Raw genomic sequence first — 20,071 nt, forward strand, 5'->3', positions numbered from 1 at the left:
GAATACATTTTATTTATCAATATCTTGCAGAGATTTGCAAAAGAGCAGCAACTCAGAGAAACGTTAAAGAATTGACTTTTTGTAGTGAGATACCAATTTCTGGTTACTATGAAGGAAAACAAAAGAAATTTGGCTTACGAAAGTCAAAAACTTACAAAGGGAAACCCCATGATACACATGTCCAAGTTTTTTAAAAAAAGAAAGCAGAACAACAACACAAATGCAAATGTTTTATTTGTGGGGAGCCTGGACATTTTGCCAGAGATTGTAAAAGAAAAACAGGAAATATTGCCAGAGCAACTATCATGGACCAATTAGATTTACCTTCTGATTATGATATATTGTCTATTGATTTAAATGAACCTGATTCTGATGCAATTTGTAGTCTTTCAGAAGGAGAAGTCGGCCCTATCAATTATGCAAAGTATGCTCTAGAAGATTTACAATGGGAAGGAGTTTTCATGATGAGAGATGAAGAATGTGGATGGCGATCCCGTATCTATGTGGGCGACTTAATGAAAAATTGCCAACATAATTGGGAGGAAAATACCACCGTCTCGGATTCCAAATATCTTTATTGCACATTTTGCAAAATGATTACAACTGACACTATGCGAATTCATTGTCTGCATTGTAGAATGACGGCTTGCCCATATTGTGCTAAGTATTATTTAGGCAAAACCATTCCATATAAGGAGATACCAATAGTACCTCCTTACCAAAAACAAGAAGAGATTATACGGGAATTACTAGACTACACACAGCATCTGCAAGCATCTTTTCATAAACAAAAAGGGAAATCCATAATAATTGCAGACACAGATGATGATGTATCTGACTCGGAATTTATGCCTTTCAAACAGGGGAAGGAGGAGGAAAAGAAGAAAGAGGTAACCTTTGAATTCCTAAAGGTTAACCATAACGGCAAAAATTCCGGAACAACGCACCAAAGGAGCAGCAGGGTATGATCTTTTCCTAGATCAAATGATTGACATACCTGCAAGAGACAGAATGCTAGCACAAACAGGAATAAGTATGGAATTTCCAGAAGGATATTATGCAAGAATAACACCAAGATCTGGAGCAGCATTACATCGGAAGATGGATATCAGAGCAGGAGTAATTGATGCTGATTATAGAGGTGAAATTCAAATCTTAATTATAAATAATTCAGATGCATTAATTTCCCTTGAAGCAGGTGACATCATAGCACAATTCATTCTTAAAAAAATAATTACTCCTCAAATAGAAGAAGTTGAAATATTAACATCCACACCAAGAGATACTGGATCTTTTGGCTCCACTAACGAAGCGGCATTCTCGGCACCAACAAAATCCTTGCTTAACAGATTATATAATATGGAAATTATTTTTCATATTCCGGGAATTCAAGATACAAAGGTACAAGCCATCCTGGATACTGGTGCTACAAAATGTTGTATTTGTCAAGATGCCCTTCCAAAGGAGGCCTTTGAAGAAATAAATTATAAAGTGGTTTTCTCGGGGATAAATTCACAGCAGGAAACAAAGAAAGAGGTTAAAGATGGTATGATGACTATAAGTAGTCACAAGTTTCGAATCCCTTTTACTTATCAATTGCAAATGAATTTAAAGGATGAGATTCAAATGCTTTTGGGCTGTAACTTTATCAGAACAGTAGCAGGTGGGCTACAAATTGAGGGGACAGAAATAACATTTTACAGGAGTATCACAACCATCAATACTACCCCGGAAGGCACATGCTATACCAGAACTAGAAATGGAGGAAGAAGAATTTATAACACTGAATGAAGAATTGAATTCAAAGGTATGTTTTGGATATAATACCAATTTCCAGTTACAATTTGCACCTATCATGTAAAGATTAAAGGATTCCGGTTATATTGGTGAAACCCCTATTTTACATTTGGCAAAGAATAAAGTTATTTGCACTCTGGATATAATTAATCCTGATTTAACCATTCAGGATAAACCATTGAAACATATTACTCCTGCCATGGAAGCTAGTTTTAAATCACATATTGAGACTTTATTGTCACTAAAGGTCATTAGACCAAGTACTAGCAGGCATAGAACCATGACCTTCATTGTGCAATCAGGGACAACAATTGATCCGGCAACAGACAAAGAAAAGAAAGGGAAAGAGAGGTTAGTATTCAATTACAAAACGTTGAATGATAATACCTACAAAGATCAATATTCATTACTAGGTATTAACCTCATATTGAAGAAAATTGGAAACAACAGGATATTCTCTAAATTTGATTTAAAGTCAGGTTTCCATCAAGTAATGATGAATCCGGATTTAGTCCCCTGGATAGCCTTCTTAGTTCCACAAGGTCTTTATGAATGGCTAGTCATGCCATTCGGTTTTAAAAATGCTCCAGCAATTTTCCAGCGAAAAATGGATAACTGTTTCAAAGATTGTGAAGAATTTCTAATAGTATATATTGATGATATACTGGTTTTATCACCCTTAGAAGAAACTCATGTACAATACTTATCAAAAGTGCTAGATATATGTGCAAAGGAGGGATTGGTGTTACACCCTCAAAGATAAAAATGGCACAAACTGAAATTGAGTTTCTGGGAGCTACTGTGAGAAATCGAAGGATCAAGCTACAACAACATATTATTAAAAAGATCATCGACTTTGATGAGCAGAAACTACAGACACTAAAAGGGCTTAGATCCTGGCTAGGGATTCTCAATTATGCCAGGCCATATATAAAGAAACTAAGTACTCTCTTAGGTCCTTTGTATTCCAAGACTTCCCCTAATGGTGATCGACGATTTAAAACTTCTGATTGGGAAATAATCAGAAAAATAGTTCAAGAACTTCTAGACTTAGAACTTCCCGAGACTCATATATTATTATTGAAACAGATGGTTCAATGGAAGGATGGGGCGGAATTTGCAGGTGGAAAAAGTCAAAATTTGACTCAAGAAGCACAGAACGAGTTTGTGCATACGCAAGCGGAAAATTTCCCTCAGTAAAAGCAACAATAGATGCAGAAATATATGCGTGCATGGAAGCATTATCTGCTATGAAGATTCATTACTTGGACAAAAAAGAAGTTACTCTCAGAACAGATTGCCATGCAATTATAAAGTTCTTCACCAAAATCGCACAAAATAAACCTTCTCGGGTTAGATGGATATCTTTTGTGGATTATATCACAGGAACAGGAGTGGATATGCACTTTGAGCACATAGAAGGAACCAATAATGAATTAGCTGATGCTTTGTCCCGATTAATTCATTATGTGACCACAGTATCATATATTCATGACGATCAAGAGGATTTGTTCAGGACAACTGACGCGACAATTAATGAGACCAAAGATGCTCCTCTCTTTATTAAAGACCAACTGGCTGAAACGATAAGCTCTATTATTGCATCACTCATTAAAGGTGAAGACAACTATGCTTGTTCGACACTCAGAGAGGACACTTGTATATATTCTAAGGAACTGAGCCCCTGGGAGCCGTTCCTTTATAAAGTGTAATCAATAATTGAGTGTAAGTGGGATAAGGCAGCTGTAAAGGAAAAGATACGATAAGATGCGATGGGGCCCATAAATGTGTACTCGGTCTATCTTATCTTCTCCTAAGAACGCCTATATAATCCTAGTGTGTGAAACTTAGCAAGGCAGGCGAGAAATACTCGAAGTCTTACTCAGTTCTAAGTTAGCCTTTCTTGAGTTCCTGAGCTAAAACAGCCAATACTCAAGACAATCCTTGTAATCCATTGTAAAAATTTCCACTGGTATTGTATAACAAGTACTGTTGTGCTTGTTTATTTTCCACTTCCCACTTCTCCACCACGTTTTTATCTATCTTCCGATGTAATGCTGCTCCAGATCTTGGTGCTATTCTTGCATAATATCCTTCTGGAAATTCCATAGTTATTCCTGTCTTTGCTAGCATTCTGTCTCTTGCAGGTATGTCAATCATTTGATCTAGGAAAAGATCATACCCTGCTGCTCCTTTGGTGCGTTGTTCAGGAATTTTTGCCGTTGTGGTTAACCTTTTAACCTTTAGGAATTCAAAGGTTAAAATGTGATAACCCTCACCTTGGGGCCCCTCCAGGATGTTCAATGCGATTTGGAAGGGAAGTAAATCACGTGGGCTTTACCCAACACAGTGGCCTTTTGCATGGGGTTAGGTGACCCGCAATGTATTTCGTACATGACCTATTGCAGCGACATCACATGCAAGTACCAACTGTGCTTGCCCGTGGGGGCAGTTGCATGTGTTCCTAAAATATATCACGGAATGACCCTCCATATATAAATTAATTAAATATTAATATTAGTCTATTTGTTAATCATTAAATTGAACAGCTAATTAATAAGTACATATAATTGTTTATAAATTTAATTATATTAATACTTCAAAAATTAATTTAATATTATTTCGTCAATTATTAACAATTTATTGTTAATTAATTATTTTTATTAGTTTAATTAGTAATTTATATTTTTTGACTTATTGGAAACAGAAACTATTTGAGATTATAAAGGAAAACTTCTGCAATGTGTAATATTCATGTTTGATTATCTATAATTCACATTTTTTTTTTATTTTGAAATATCTTTTATTTTCTTTTTTTATTTTATTTTATTTTTTTAATTTTGATTCTGATCCCACAACCCAATATGGTCTATACATAGTTCTTTATATAATTTCTGATATCCATACTATCACTCATGGTTTTACTGCTTGATGTATAGCTTACAATTTCTTATGGTTCTTTTTCCCCATTTAGGTTGAGCTCTCTCGTCCTGATGCTGAAGTCAGATTACTTGAGGTTTTCTATCACAAGATCTACAAGGTACCATTTTATTATTGATATTTTTAGTGGAAGGTTGAAAAGCTTACATAAGCAAGGTTACTGTTAGTATTTTGACTACTTTTATATGGGATTGGTCCAGAAAATTAATTATCTGCTCAGCTACGTTTGAAAGGTATTACTGGCCTTTTAGCAAATCAAAGTGTCTCATATACCTTAAAAGTGAGAATGTGCTCACATTTGTATTTCTTTTTCTATAGCATGTACTGACAAAAATACTATCCTGTTGGACATTTAGTAACTTTCACCAATTATTTTCCATGCTCCTCTACAGTTGGAAATTCTGTCTACTCAAAGCTTTTTTGAAGTATTCTTGCCTCCATCTTTACTTTTTGTCCATGCAGATATTTCCACCAGGTGAGAAAATTGAAAACATTAATGATCAGTACTGGACTTTACGTGCAGAGGAGGTTAGTTTCCATTTTCAATTTTTCATTGGAGGCTACTTTTAATTAATTTTTTTTTTGTTGATATTCATTATGATGCTGTCTTATGTGCTAGTAACCTAGCAGGTCTATCATTGTAAAGACAAATTTGGGTGGTTTTGTTACATATATTTGTGATTTATGATTTTTCTAATAAGTATTGTCCTTGCAGATTCCGGAGGAAGAGAAAAGCCTTGGCCTTCATGATCGCTTGATTCATGTCTATCACTTTACTAGAGATTCTAATCAGAACCAAATGGTAACTTTAATGTGTTTGAGTTGTCATTTTGCTATATCTTCACAAAGTAGAATAGAATCATATCTTTTCTAATAAAGTCTGGTGTAGTTTATTTTCTCCACCAACAAAATTCATGTATGTTTCCTTTTACCTCTATCATAGCATTTTTCTCTACAAGGTTTCCGAGCTAAGTGCCAAAATAATTTTATTGTTTAGTCTTTTGTCTCTCTTATGCTGTTCTCTAGTTCGTGGAGATGTGAAGATTTTACATTCTCCTGTTTGACATCTTATTATCTTTTTGAAGTAATATATGTGGCAAACTTTACTCAGTCTCACTCGTGATATTAAGTCTCCTACATATATTCTAATTTCTCTGCAATCCTTGATAAGTCATTTCATTAGCAAGCATAGGAATTATGGTATCTTCCATTTGATATTCATGAAGATTTTACCGATTTGAAAATCAGATATATCTTTTTAAAGTCTGGCAGGATTGTCAAGTCTCTCAATTCCAACAAATGTTATGTCTTGATCATGCGTTGCGTGTTTCTTCTTCATTTTTATTTTCTACATAAGGTAGTTTTCTACTTTATGTGAACGAGAGTTATAAGTTACTAGATTCATTTTTTTATATTGTGTAATAGGTTTGATCCCACAGACTTTATTATTTTTGTTGGATGTTATGTTTGCGTCTCATTTATATGTGAGGTATTAGTTATATTTTAAGAGTACAATTCTTTCTTCTCAACTAATGCAATTGTCTTTATCCATCAATTCTGCAATTTCTTTTCATGCTTCTGTTTGTTCAAATTTAATAGAGAGAGATTTCCATATGCTTCATTGCATACTTGAATTTTCTGCTAAAGCCGGAACCATATATCCATGGAGAAGGAACCCAAAATTGACCCCAGAACTATTGAGGGCGTTATTTATTTTAAATCTATGGTGCCTTTTCAATATCGTTTCCCCTTTTGCACAATGGCTATTTGGGTTTCTCAGCTTGGATTATGTTGTGGGTGTCAATACACCCTACACCACGTGATTTACTGATTTAATTTCTTGAAAAAATTGTTTCTAGCCATGAAACTTCCCCTTTTTTCCCCCTCTGTTTGAATTCTCTTACATGCCAATAACGGACATTCCATTTTCTTAATTATTTTTTCTTTGTTTTCAACTCTGTTTTTTATATCATATTTTATGGGTATAATTAGTTAATTTATCTTAATCATGTTTCTTTTGTTCATCCCCAAAATCAATCATTTAATGCTTCCTTGCAGCAAGTTCAGAATTTTGGAGAGCCTTTCTTCCTTGTTATTAAGGAAGGTGAGACTTTAACCGATATCAAAATACGCATTCAGAAGAAACTGCAAGTTCCCGATGATGAATTTTCAAAGGTATTTTACTATTTTTTCTTGTTACTTTTGTGACTTTTAGTACTTATTTAAAGGTCAATGAATCTAATATAATTCTTTTGTTCAATCAGTGGAAGTTTGCTTTTATATCACTTGGACGTCCTGAATACCTCCAGGATTCAGACATTGTATCCAATAGATTTCAGGTATGTTTATTTTGTTGTTTGTTTCTGTTTTTTAGTCCCTATGACATAGTTTAAGTTGGTGCAGAGAAGAGATATTTATGGAGCCTGGGAGCAGTATCTTGGTTTAGAGCATTCCGACACTGCTCCAAAAAAAGCTTACACGACTAATCAGGTAAACTTCCCTTGAGCTTGTTATGACTCTGTTTCATCAATTTGGCAAAATATCAGTAATACTGTGTTTTCCCTGCAGAACCGTCACACCTTCGAGAAGCCAGTGAAAATTTATAATTGAAAGTGACTAGATCCCCTCCCAAAACATCCCATGCTGTCATCTCACAAGTGCATGGATAGCGGAGAATGACATGTAGATTTTAGAAATAAATGCAGCAAGGTGAGGTGAAATGAAGTGGGATCTCGTCACCAGAATTGTTCTGGTGTTGCTGAGAGGACGTTGACGACAGAATCGGTGCTCTATCTTCAGCTCCTGTAATGGTTTGCCCATGTTCTTGGTATAACTTTTCTCCCTATATTAGGTTTCCACATTGTTGGTTCAGTATAATTTGGTATATAAGATTTTGGATTAGGAGGGCAGTTATAGGGTATAGTTGGGTGTCTCTTTTGACCTTTCACTTTTTTGTCTATCCCTCTTTACCACCTTCGTTATATGTTCGACCTTTCTTCTTGGGTTGTAAAATAGGGCGATTTGATGTAACAGGTTGCCTTAGTGTTCCATGACCATGTACAAGAAAGAACCGACGAAGACTCCACTCCATGTATCATGTTCAGACTCGTACACAATTTTTCTCTACGACGAGAATACCGAGTGCAACTTCTTAATTTTAAATGATGTTTATCCATCTATAGCAAGCAGGCAGTCCATTTCGTTTTGCTTCATATTTAACACTATTTGTTGTTTATAAGTTGGATGTGATTAGTTCTCTACCCTTGGTGATCGTTAATGTTACTTATAGCATCTTATATTCTCAGTTGATCGATCGGTTCAGTCAGTAGTCACTCTGCCTGACTGGATCATTGAAAAGCTTCGTTGAAAGGTATCTTGTGTAAAGTGAAATAAAAAAAAGTTAGCTGAATGGCCTAATGGTTGAACCGGTCCAGTTATAAAAACATTGCTGTTTGTTCGTGTTCAGTGTCCATCTTTTGGGTCGTGATTTTCCACCTGAAACTGAATTAAAATTTGGATATCGTAATGCACGTGCGAATTGAAGTCTATTGAATAAACCATTGTCCTTCCAATATTGAATAACTTAATCCACAATAAGAATAAAATGGCATGTTAAAGTTGAAATGGAATGAACTAAGCTAATAAAATAATAATTAGTATTGATTCTTGGATGACAATCTCTTATGGTCAACTACAATCCTGTTGATGTGATTTTTTTTTTCACAAAGTACTTACATAATGAATTGGTTAACTAAAGTGAAACCAAATTAACAACCAACCTAGGTTAGTCCCTAATGCTGAGACAAACTTTGGAAGAAGAATAAATAGAACAATATAAAAGCCTTTGGAGATAAACACACCAGAACAAGGAGAATACGTAATTGTAAATTTGCACCAGAAATAACTTGTGTCTATAAGCAAGTTTAGTTCATATGTTAGTGAACTACAAAATAAGATACAGACATAAGTACAAAATGTGCAGCATGAAATGCTACTCCAGGTTAGACAAGACAAACCACAGGCACCACGGCCTGATTCCGACTTCCGGACGCACAAGCTGCTTGAACATCTGTGGCAAAGGCTCGCAAATTTACGTAAATAAACAGTTGCAGGAAGTGTCACCTTTCCATTACCGGACTGGTTTCTTTAATCATCGAGGATGGAAGTGATGTTAGCAGTATAAACACCATCAGAAAAACTGAGCCGCTCCAGAATTGCACCTCTCAGAGAAGGATTCATAACCGCAGCAGGAAGCCCAAAGGCATTACCATCAGGCACTTCTTTTTGAGAGCAGATAGATTTGAGAGCAACATTTAGGGCAAGTGAAGTAGGTTCCGTCTTCAGACTGCAAAACAAAACAATAAATAAATACATAAATGTATCCTTCAAAACACGCATGTCATTGATGTACAATGCAGGAATTGTTAAAGACTAAGATTAAATTAACCAAAGGAGTTCATTGATTCTGAACATACAAAGACTGGAAAGTAGTCCCCTCAGAGCTCATCACAGACCAAACACCATACACAACCCATGGCGGAATAATTGCATCCTTTAGTTCGACACTAAAGCAAAGATCACCGACGGATATACCAGGTATAGTTTCTGTATAGCTAGCATCTGAGCCACTGGATGAAGGAACGACCATATCACCTTTCCGTATCTCCTTACATGTCATCTAAAAATCAGCAGAAATCTTCAGTAAGCATACTAGTAGAAACAGCATTACAAGAACAGTGATCACAAAAAGTCTGCATGCACACTTACCTCTGGAACATGTAAAGTTGCATTCTGGAATGGGACAGATGCATACAAGACAGGAACATCTGAACCAGTAAAGGAATTCAAGGTTTCCCTAAAGAGCACATAGCCAGTAAACAATTAGCAGTCAACGATTTCTTTTAAGGCTGCGTTCACAGTTAGCTGTTAGAAATTGAATACCTATAATTTATGAGTATATCATATAGGGATTGGACCTCCTCATGCCCACTAAATGAAAGGAGGGACCGAGAGGTATTGTTATCCACTTCCCCCGTTGTAGATTTTGGATGGAAAATCTGCATAATGATCACAAGTTATCATCATGCTTGAGTTAAGTTATAAAGCATAGCAAAGCCTGAAAAGACAGTTATTGATACCTGGCCCAATCTTTTCTTCTCAATTTCCATAAGTTCAACCAAGTCATCCTCAGTTGATCTATCCACTTCAACTTCACCAAATGGCATAGTAAAACTTATTTTCTGATAATTATAAAGTTCAAAGTTTATCAGACAAAGAAGTTAGCTATTTACAACCCTTCTCAACAGAAAATGAAATTTCAAAATGAACGCAACTAAATCCTTTTCTCCATTGTCTGAAAAAGTTCATCTATGAGCATAAAAAAATTAGGATGTTATTAAAAAAAATAATAATTAATTTGATACTTTTGTGTGATTTTATGATTTCAGATTGTGTCATTTAGTTATTGCTGTGTGTGCTTCCTATTTTGAAGTTGCAACATATTATCATCTTCTCCCATATTTTCGACCAACTCATTAGCTTTTCACAAGCGTATATTCAACTCCAAAACTCAAAAGTGTATATTCAACAAACCCAATTTACTTGCTTCATCAACTTGGCAGCCATCACTCTAGTTGGTCTCTAGGAACTAACTATTAACTAGTAAATTTTATATATATATATATATATATCTATATATATAATTTTTATTCCATTTTTTAAAATCTTAGTTATAAAGACCCATTATTGAGTCTTACTAATTACTATAAATCAGATAAAACTAGACCTTGTTTCTAGGAGAATAAATCTTTTTTACATTCTATAAGAGAGCTCCCACATCCTTATGCAATGTATTCTTTAATTTTTAATAATATTCTCATCAGTTTTTCTTTGAGTGAGTTCTTTACCATACCTATGAAACGAGCACAACTAAATTGTATTGATCAATTGTTACCTACCATGAATATATTAATCACTGTCTGATAATGAAAACGTAAGTTCTATTCAGTTGATACTCAATGAAACATTTGCCTCGTTCCAAGCAAATGCAGAGAGGCATATAGTATGCAATTTAAATGATTAGACTAGAAGTTAAGAATAATAAATGCAATCCAAGCTACCTAATGAAATAGCTGAGCATACATTTTTTCTTAGCAAGGATCGTAGACCATGTGTAGATTGTGATATGTAAGCATTACATGAGCGCTTCTTTTTCCCAAGTAAGTTGCCCCCAATGAACAAAACCACAAACTGCACAGTATAAACTGCAATTTTCACAAGAATCAAATGCAACATACAAGAATGCATTCTGAATAAAATAAAGGAGAGGTCAGCATCAATAAATAAAGATTGACGTGTAAGAAATCATAGTATTTTGTGATGCCATAATCAAATCTTCATAAAAACAAATAATGCTGTGCTAGAAAACATAGTATTTTGTGACGGTATAATCAAATCTTTATAAATTCAGATAACATTGTTAACTGAAGACTTCTTAATGCATGTAACTTCTTGCGCCAAGTAATAGTAAGCTGTAATTTGTATAAATTATTTTTTAGTCTGTCACAGAATTGCAATGCCTGTTTATCCAAGAATAGCCATCACATAAAAAAATAATTCTTCAGGTCATAATAATGTAGTAACAGCAAAGAGAGATGCAGGTTGTCTAACCAACTATTTAGTGAAATAGTTGTTGAAGATGATAGAAGACTAATATGATTAAAGTTTAGTGAAATACCATAGAACATGTTACAAATGTTCTTTCTTAGCATGTAGTATAGGCTTCGAAACGAATCTTCCCAATCCTGCTGCCTTTTCAGCCAAAAGTGTGAGTCTAAAAAATTATGAATATAAATGGCAAAATACAAGAGTCAGTAGCCAACCTATACAAAAGAATAATATATAAAAAAAGAAAAGTAGTTCAATAACTGACCATCCTTTCCAGCAGATGAGGCCAAAACTGACACAACTGAAGCAGGTAGAGAAGACTGAGGATATACCCATGAGTGCAGTGATTTATAGAATTTCACCTGGGGAGTAGCACCATCTACAGTTGTTGACCACAAGCTGTATGGATTACAACTTGCATCAATTGAAGGAGTTGCAAATGACCTGTGACACCTACATGCGAAATTAACCTTTTTTTCATCAAAGGCGATAAAACATGGAGAGAGACTACAAATTCGGCATCAGAATATACTGAAAACAATTATGATAATCAGGAGTATTCAATAATAACAAAGTCCAAAGCAGACAAGCTGGTTCGTAAACATCAACAAATCCCAATGCCAGTTCAATTTTTTCTATGCTCAGAACTACCCGAAACAAATCACCTAACCAACATGAGTGCTCAAGCCAAGTTGCAATAGGTTGACCTGGCCTGACTAAATTAGAACATCTAAATGTATCAAGTGTTTATAAACTAGAATCAAAGTTGGAAACTATGTTACTCGTACTTGGATACGAATAACCAATGTAGGTAGTGCCTAACATAGTTATTTCTAGAATCTTTTATATGTGATCAACAGAAATATTAAGTGCACACTTAAAGTGTCAGAGTCAAGGTGTAGGACAACACAGGTATGGAGAAGATAGATGAGAAGTACAAATAAATGTCCACACAAAGGATCACAATCCAATTGTTTCCAGCAGACATAAACCATTGTCTCGATCATTGGAATAAAGCTAACCCATAGCATTAGCATTAATGATACATGTCTCTAACCACAGATATCCACACTCACCAAGAGAATCAAACGATAAACTGTGAGCACAACTAAGTTCATGCAGATGGATTACCATACCAAGAAGTTATCTGGAAATCACCTTAAAAGGTATAGATAGGCTATTAAATGGCAATTCACTTGAATCATAAATAAAACAAGGAACAAGGTGTTGTGTATATGCTTCTGCATCAGATATTCAGTAGGTAGTATATGCAAGTAGATTCTTATGAAAGGTGTAAATGACCTCACCACATCGACAGTAATACCTTCTTTGATGCCACATTAATTTAATTATTAGTTTAACAAGGGCTAAGCAAACAAGTCCAACAAACCAAATTTATACCATTCTTGTTAATAAAACCAACGAAATTATTTTCTAAAAAAATCCATATATGTCAAAACTTAGTAATGAGAATATGCTAGACACTAATTTGAACAAGTCTAAAGGTTGAACCTCTCAGCATATAAAAATAAAAGAGATGCTCAAGAGATGAACAAATTAGGACATCTAAATCATGTCATGTGCTTATAAACTAGAATCATAATTATAAAAAGTTAAAAACTAGTGGAATCATACTTAGAAAATTGAGGGAAAAGAAACTGTATCCCAGAAACAGTCCACACAAAAGATCACTATCCATTTGCTTTTAGCAGATACAATCCATCTTCTCATTCAAATTTTTACTTATTGTCACTAAACTATGGTCTCCATCGTCTATAGAACAAAGCATATTTAATAAGCAATTTGCACCTCATTAAATTTAGGTATAGAGTGTCACCAATTGATAACTAGATACAGAAATCAATAAATGACTATAGACTCAGCATGTTTAAACTTTGTACATATTACAATTTACAAAGAATATATCTAAGGAGTCTGACTATAACACTCACCATTTAACAGAGGATGATAAAACCAACCGCAAGCTGGTTTTCAAGGTAAAATCAAAAGGGATTCTAGGACTTGGAATCTCAAACTCAGAAGTAATTCTAGGACCTGGCATCTCAAATTCAGAACAAAAAGCACTTGAATTTGGAGATTGATTGTCAATTTTTCCAGAATCAACTGGCACCGAAGTTGAATTGGTAGGAATATTACGAGCATCCAACTCCTTTAGGGCTTTTTCCTAGGAAACACATCACATGAACATGATGAGAAATGGTACCAAACAAAGTTAGGAGCATAAACTAGAGAGATAGCAAATTTGCAGAAGATATACCATATCAATTTTGGCAGGAATATCAAGATTCTCATCTCCCATATGGAGCTCCACAACATTGCGCAGCATATTTTGGCTACATCTATCAATCTTCCTGAAACCTTGGTAATTTTTCTCTATGCACGTTTTATTAGCACCTTCAGGTTTATTTAACATAGTCACATTTTCACTGCATTAAAGAAGGAACTTCTCTTTAATTTGTCCATTAGTAGGAACAGTGAAACTAAATGAAGATAGTTTGAAGTACAAGAAAAGCAAGTAATACCACAAAATTGATGTTTTGCCCTCAGCTGGTAAAGAAGGATCAGAAGGGTTAGGAATAACATTAGGATATCCATCAACACTAGAGAATTCCTGTTTAGCAAATTCATCAGATTAGCTTTTGTAGTTGAATACTTAGTGCCAATGAATGAGAATTTAAACCTTGGCCTTCGCATCTCCATATAGAACTTTGCATCTCTCACTTGACTTCTTAACAGGATAGATCTCATTGACACGAGTGTTAAAGTATTTTTGAATCTTCAACTGCTCACCTTTCCTGATCTCATTACTACCCAAACAGTCAGTAAAATGACCTCAGAAATATGAGAATTGCTTTATGTTAACTTACCTTTCTGGATCAAGAAGAGTTGGCACAAGTTTTTCTGTGATTATCTGACCATTTCTTTGCTTCAACTGTTCACTCTGTCATGTAGGTTAATGTCAATCAAACATTTGATTCTCTAACAATAAGGCCATATACATCTTTATAGTTTCTACCATGGACACCTAAATCATGTCACACCACTATGTATGTATATATATCCATGCCAAGTCCTCTCTCTCTCTCCCCATGATACAAATTGGAGATGGATCTACAGGCATCTCCTTCATCTTTTACTGAAAGTTCAAAATAATAAACACAGAAGCCAACTTATATCTACTTCTTGATGTATAGCATATGGGATTGAAATGTGCATTAACCAAACAAATTCTGAATGTAAATTGTTAGGTTAATAAAATCTATTGTCCTGAGAAACAATTGTCTTAAGTGTCAAATACTTTGATAATTGCAAAAAATAGTAAACATTAGCAAAGCTCAATTAGAAAAACACTCAAAGTTCCACCATGGAGAACTTATAGTCATTTGTCCAAGACCTTATAAAATCAGATCAACATAATCCTGGAACAATTAGAACAAACAACTATCGATGTATTTGTACCTATCTGGCAAAGCAAACACAAGATAAAAAATAAAGTACTGTAATCCTATTAAGGAATCTAATACTAACTAAAATGTAGGCATGCCAGTCAAAATTTAAAGAAACGGATGATTCGTACTTTCTTGTATCCCACTCCTGCAGGTCTATGAAAAATGAAATAAATCTAGGAGTGAATGAATCACAGAGAAACAAACAAAACAAGAATCCTGGAGTAGGAAACCTAAGGTCGACAAGACAGGACATGAACTAAAAAAATCTAAATAGAGAAAAACCAATGATTGTTCAATCGACTGCTGAAAGGATCAATTGAACAACATTGAGCTGTCTTTTATTAATCCGACATCTATCGAGTTTACCAGTAAAGAAGAGTAAACTGTACCCTAAGTTCCGATGGGGTCTTCCGTTTCATCGTTCCACCAGCCTTCTCTGCCGTCGGCGAGGCCACTGGCAAAGGCAATCGGTAGCGTCGGCACGGCGAGTGAAGACGAGTGGCGACGAAGGAGCAGAGAGGGGCGACGAGATCTGGGCAGGAAAGGGGGGAGAATGGGCGGCGAATTTGAAAAATGAGGGGGAACTTGATCGCGGGCGAAGATGCAGAAGTTTCCGGATGTGGCCAAAATTTTGTGCTCGAAAGGGGGCATTTTATAGCCCTTTAACAAGAATTGGTCCCGTTACCCAGCAATTTGCTACCCAACGTCTTGTTCTCAGTAGATGCGTTGGATAAATAAGTGGCGCCCAGTACTTATCGAATAAAAGTGAAGGTAGGGATTGTAGGGCAATAGCGTATGGGATTTTAGTCCTAACTGGATTGGTAGCTGGCTCGGGTTCGGGTTGAGCCGCTTTGAGTTGTTGGATCTATGATGCCGGATCGTCGGTTCGTGTTGGACCCGTTAGAAATTCAGTCGAACCAACTCGAACTTATACTCCTCTCTCTCTCTCTAAAACCCGGACCGGAACAGACGAATTGCTGAGATGTGGAGACGAGGCGTTCAGATTTTGCGGCGATGCGGCGGCCGGGCCGCCTCCCTGCCCCTGCGCTCCTTCGACCGAAGATCCCTGTCTTCCGGAGCCGCCTCCGCCGTGGACTCCATCATCCTTCGCTCGCTCAAGGAACACTACATCGAGGTTTCCAAGATGAATCCGCCGCCGGTACATTTCTCCCCTTTTTATGGTGTGTGTTCGCCGTTTTCGGACTAGGATTCTCTAAGCAAGCTCCTTCCTCCTTGGTGCTCAGAAAGTTAATCCACCTTCGGCCTACTCTATTGTGAAGGGCGCGCTGGACCGGGATGGTCCCGTCCTCCGCAGAACCTACAAGGAGGAGGAGATCACGATATCCGTGATGCGACTTGAGAACATCATGCCCTCTGGTGTCGGTGATGACGATGGCGACGACTCGATCAACCAGCTGTTCCTCCATGTCGATGTGTCCAAGCCTGGGCGGGAGGAATCGATTCAGTTCCTTTGCGGGTTGTATCCAGATGTCGTCGGGATACATGCCGTGCGCCTTCGACCCAATGTCTCGGAGCCCGCTGGACGGAGCAATATGGCCAAGTATCAGGAACGCGTGTTTCAGTATGCTCTTCCACTCGTTCAATTCCCTTTTCTTCGCTTCATCTTTTATCCTTCTCAGTTGTTCGATTCTGTTCACTTTTTTTCTGCATAGGAGAAATTATCAACTTTTTTTGCTGGGTTTTAACATTTGTTTCCTCGATAATGTGCAAGGGGTTTCAGCCTGCATTGCAATGAATTGATTAGATGATGTAGTTCTTATGATGGACGAACAGGAGATCCCGGTTTTCTTTTTTTTGTTTCATTTTGTTTAAACAAAAACAACAACACCCACGGAGAATTAAAATTTGTATTTTGCTTCAAACAATTGTGGGGGGAGTCATGTACTGGTTTTCCTAGTTATGTGCTTAGTCTGTTAGTGTTTGGGAGAGGGCGATGCGTATTGACCAGGTAGATACCATTGCTACGCCAACTTCAAAGTCTGATTGCCCACAGATCATTGAAGCTGTTTACAGCTGGTTCAATCCTTAATTTGTTTCAGGATTGTGTTATATAGCCATGAGCCTGATAACTAAATTCCTTGTCTCACCTCAAGGTGGGTTTAAGCTCATGAAATGAAGCTGCTATATTGGCAGCAACCAACTTCATCATTAGTCTTACTCCTGAACATTGGTTATTGGTCTTCCTTATCTAATCTTTTCCATGGATGCCGTTGATATTAGGAGACTGAAGTTATTGGTGATAGAATATTAAGAAAATTCTATTTAAGGAGCTATATAACTAATAATGAGCCTTAATTCCTCTAGTAGGTCATCAATGGTGGTCAAAACTCCTGTCAGCGACATCATGCATTGGTAGAGAAATTGGTCTCTTTGAGACTTTCATCTTACAGCGTAGGTACAAATGCTCAAGGTCAAATGGCCAACCTCTAGCAGAGCTTCAGCATGCCACAAACATCCTAGATGAACTTGGGCTGACTATGTTTGGAGTCTCAAGCAAATTCCTTAGTTTCATGATTCAGCATTGAGGAATAACAACAAATCCAAAAAAAAAAAAAAATTCTAGTTTCTATAAAGTTTACCTGCTAGATTGGAATGTTCAATAACAGATGAATAGGCTCTCGACAAGTCCATGTCTGATTTGGTTGAGTGATGTCTTCTTTTTTTAAAGTATCCTAGTATATGTTCCAGTGACATGATGAGATGCAAAACAAACACATCGAATTGCCTTGTTGCTTCTTAACCTATTCCAAGAATAACATTAAAGTTTACCTCTGAGACATTGTTGAGGCAATAGTCCTCCCTCTAGAAACCAGGATTATCCTGAGCTTTGACTATCAAGACCATTGACTTTTCCTGAAGTTCACCCTTCGAGGATCCTAGAGAAGCTGGAGGATTGACTTTCACAAACATGGCTGGCCAACCAACTAGGCACTACAACAAGAAGGTCAAGACCCGGAAATGGGAGATTTGATGCCTCTAGAATGACATATTGGTAAACTAATACAATCCAAGAAGATGCATACTGATGATAAAATCTAGTGAAATCGTTGTAAGATCTTTCTTTCGAACATCATGGGTTCAACTTAATATGATGCTCCAAACACAGGTGGCAAAATCGGTTAATACCAATGCGATCGCCTGAGATGGATCAGTATTGCCAAAACATTGCTATATTTTAGTTTGGCAAGAGTTCATTTGATTTGGTAGGTGTTCCTTGGGTTATTGCATTTCCCAATTATGAATTTTTTCCTAGTTTGGTTAGAATTGAGGTTATAAGTGTTATGTCTCTACGTATTAATCAATTTTCGGTTATCAAAGTTTTTTTCCTTTTGATTTTTTGTGAGATCTTCTTTTCTTCATGCGAGATAGCTACCCACTTCATCCAAATTCTGTGTGAGTTTCGGATTGATTTTTGGTGTTGCATCAATTTAGTGTCGGAGTGATTTCCTACTAATGTCAATTTGGTGTCCGAGTAACTTCATGCTTTTGCATTAGTGTGCTCTTGTTGGCCTTCATGAAGGAGCGGTTTTGGCCAATTTTACCACGAAGAAGAGAAGGGGAATGGTTGATTGCTGAAGAAGTTTGTTAGAATATAATTGAGAAGGTCAATATTAATAATTTTATAGTTTACTAGAACTTGCTCAATGTACTTGTTTTGTGAGCCTTACATGGAGCATGTTTTGGTTTATCTGTATCAAAACAAGGCCTGCCACATTCCTGAAGAATATCCTTGAAATCATTTAGAGCCATTGGTATAACTTTCACATTCTGTAACTGGAATTCAGTGTTCTTTTTTGTTCAGTAGTTTACATTTATTTCTCTAACAATCACAAATGCTGAATATAAAAGTTGAATTTCTCTTTTATAAAAACTTGGTCTTCTATCTTCATAAACTAAGCTGCCTTTTGATTGAATCGTTTGTCACTCAGACGAAGTAATGCTTGTATGGCTAGATTCTTACTGTCGTTTTTGTTTTACTTCACGTATGACTGCTAGCAACCAACAAAGCATTATGCAATCCCCTTTTATGACTGCTAGCAACCAACAAAGCATTATGCAATCCCTTTTTATATGTTTGAAATTGTAAAGGTTTAGCATGACAAACATTTTTAGTGTCATTGTTTTCAAGCTTGGCATTCGGATTCGAAAAGGTTTCAAGAGTCTACTATAGATAAATGTCATGCTTTTGATGGAATCACTTTGTTGAGATTCTTAATGATGTCAATGCAATGTTTTTCACTAATCATGGTTCTTCAACCTCAGGGAACTAGACCAAAAGGTCAGGGATGCATTCCATATTTTCATAGAGACGCGCGGTATCGACGAGAAGCTTTTCCCATTTCTGCAAGCTTGGATGTATGTGAAAGATCATAGAAACCTCATTCGCTGGTTCAAAGACGTGGGCTCCTTTATCAATGAATCGGAACCCGCCTGAGCTGCAAATTTCTTGCTCATGGTAATGTTAGCGACCGGAAGGCACATTTAGGTTGCTATTTCCTTTCCTTTTCGCGAATTAACTGAAAAGGATATATGATATGTAGGAAGGCTATCTATTCTTGTTGTAAGAACTTCGAAGGAAAATAATCTTTTTGTTGTTGTTTTGGTTTTTGAACTGCTTTGTTTCTGGTTGACTAGAAGAGAAACAGGATAGTTAATTGGTCATAGTCTAAGAAAGCTGTGCTTTCACTGTGAATTTCCCTTTCCTTTTCCATTTACATTTGCTTCTGTACCTACTTTTTCTTTTGCTATTTAACATTTTGCCAAACAAATAGTTTTGTTGTTTTTTTTTAATTGGAATTAGATATTAATTTGCTGATTTTAATTTTAAGGATAATAAAAAGATTTCCTTTAGTCATCGAGATAAGAAAGTATTCACACTATCATTATGATAAAAGACGAATATATTTGTCCTTAGTGTTTTCGTCAATCTGTTCCAGGATCAACATGGAGGAGGTAAATCACGGATGACTACTAGTCTTTGGAATAATGACTAGTACATTAGGGATGTATTTATTTCAGCTTTGTTGAGATTCGAACTTCAAATTTCATTATGACATTTATACGTTAGTCATTAGATCTTTCTGAGGGGCAAGTATTCATAATATCAACTCATTGACCTTGTGGTTTTAGATCAACCATTTTAAATTTAGATTATGATATCTAAAAAATTAAGATGC

At 36.0% G+C, this 20,071-nt stretch overlaps 3 protein-coding genes across 7 annotated transcripts; 2 read left to right on the forward strand and 1 right to left on the reverse strand.

Moving 5' to 3' along the window:
- The first annotated feature begins 1,111 nt into the window (after positions 1 to 1,111).
- LOC122040617 (ubiquitin C-terminal hydrolase 13-like) lies at positions 1,112 to 7,899 on the forward strand. 4 transcript variants are annotated; one of them, XR_006128663.1, is made up of 9 exons: positions 4,086 to 4,163; positions 4,772 to 4,837; positions 5,200 to 5,265; positions 5,453 to 5,539; positions 6,796 to 6,912; positions 7,002 to 7,076; positions 7,141 to 7,227; positions 7,306 to 7,564; positions 7,771 to 7,899. XR_006128663.1 is itself a non-coding variant. In XM_042599990.1 (8 exons), the coding sequence occupies exons 1-8, from the start codon at positions 1,127 to 1,129 to the stop codon at positions 7,345 to 7,347; spliced, it is 555 nt and encodes a 184-aa protein (XP_042455924.1). In that variant the 5' UTR covers positions 1,112 to 1,126; the 3' UTR covers positions 7,348 to 7,899. The 4 variants fall into 4 exon arrangements, 3 of the variants coding, with proteins under 3 accessions (XP_042455924.1, XP_042455923.1, XP_042455925.1); XM_042599990.1 differs by lacking the exon at positions 4,086 to 4,163 and adding an exon at positions 1,112 to 1,141 and having other exon boundaries at positions 7,306 to 7,899; XM_042599989.1 differs by lacking the exon at positions 4,086 to 4,163 and adding an exon at positions 1,745 to 1,807 and having other exon boundaries at positions 7,306 to 7,899.
- Positions 7,900 to 8,604: 705 nt separating this feature from the next.
- On the reverse strand, positions 8,605 to 15,492 carry LOC122040619. Its single transcript, XM_042599992.1, has 14 exons — positions 15,263 to 15,492; positions 14,292 to 14,365; positions 14,105 to 14,231; positions 13,947 to 14,035; positions 13,682 to 13,850; positions 13,356 to 13,588; positions 11,669 to 11,856; positions 11,474 to 11,569; positions 10,879 to 11,000; positions 9,876 to 9,977; positions 9,679 to 9,794; positions 9,505 to 9,592; positions 9,213 to 9,415; positions 8,605 to 9,082 (listed from the first exon to the last, which is right to left on the reverse strand). The coding sequence occupies exons 1-14, from the start codon at positions 15,290 to 15,292 to the stop codon at positions 8,884 to 8,886; spliced, it is 1,836 nt and encodes a 611-aa protein (XP_042455926.1). The 5' UTR covers positions 15,293 to 15,492; the 3' UTR covers positions 8,605 to 8,883.
- A 319-nt stretch (positions 15,493 to 15,811) lies between these two features.
- Positions 15,812 to 19,561, forward strand: LOC122040620 (uncharacterized protein At2g39795, mitochondrial-like). 2 transcript variants are annotated; one of them, XM_042599994.1, is made up of 3 exons: positions 15,812 to 16,032; positions 16,118 to 16,455; positions 19,158 to 19,561. In XM_042599994.1, exons 1-3 carry the CDS (start codon positions 15,856 to 15,858, stop codon positions 19,327 to 19,329), a joined length of 687 nt encoding a protein of 228 aa, XP_042455928.1. In that variant the 5' UTR covers positions 15,812 to 15,855; the 3' UTR covers positions 19,330 to 19,561. The 2 variants fall into 2 exon arrangements, with proteins under 2 accessions (XP_042455928.1, XP_042455929.1); XM_042599995.1 differs by having other exon boundaries at positions 16,154 to 16,455.
- Positions 19,562 to 20,071: the final 510 nt, after the last annotated feature.

The sequence above is a fragment of the Zingiber officinale genome, chromosome 2A, assembly GCF_018446385.1.
Source record: "Zingiber officinale cultivar Zhangliang chromosome 2A, Zo_v1.1, whole genome shotgun sequence".
Lineage (NCBI taxonomy): Eukaryota > Viridiplantae > Streptophyta > Magnoliopsida > Zingiberales > Zingiberaceae > Zingiber > Zingiber officinale.

What these genes read in the sequence shown, in the direction of transcription:
- LOC122040617 (XM_042599991.1), top strand. Translation starts at nt 4,101, where the DNA reads ATGCGATTTGGAAGGGAAGTAAATCACGTGGGCTTTACCCAACACAGT. An exon ending in GGACTTTACGTGCAGAGGAG is followed by an intron (nt 5,266 to 5,452) that starts GTTAGTTTCCAT and finishes TTGTCCTTGCAG; the next exon opens with ATTCCGGAGGAAGAGAAAAG. An exon ending in ATTCTAATCAGAACCAAATG is followed by an intron (nt 5,540 to 6,795) that starts GTAACTTTAATG and finishes GCTTCCTTGCAG; the next exon opens with CAAGTTCAGAATTTTGGAGA.
- LOC122040619 (XM_042599992.1), bottom strand. Translation starts at nt 15,292, where the DNA reads ATGAAACGGAAGACCCCATCGGAACTTAGG. An exon ending in ACTCTTCTTGATCCAGAAAG is followed by an intron (nt 14,232 to 14,291) that starts GTAAGTTAACAT and finishes CTGTTTGGGTAG; the next exon opens with TAATGAGATCAGGAAAGGTG. An exon ending in GGCAAAACATCAATTTTGTG is followed by an intron (nt 13,851 to 13,946) that starts GTATTACTTGCT and finishes TCTTTAATGCAG; the next exon opens with TGAAAATGTGACTATGTTAA.
- LOC122040620 (XM_042599994.1), top strand. Translation starts at nt 15,856, where the DNA reads ATGTGGAGACGAGGCGTTCAGATTTTGCGGCGATGCGGCGGCCGGGCC. An exon ending in CCAAGATGAATCCGCCGCCG is followed by an intron (nt 16,033 to 16,117) that starts GTACATTTCTCC and finishes CTTGGTGCTCAG; the next exon opens with AAAGTTAATCCACCTTCGGC. An exon ending in TATCAGGAACGCGTGTTTCA is followed by an intron (nt 16,456 to 19,157) that starts GTATGCTCTTCC and finishes CTTCAACCTCAG; the next exon opens with GGAACTAGACCAAAAGGTCA.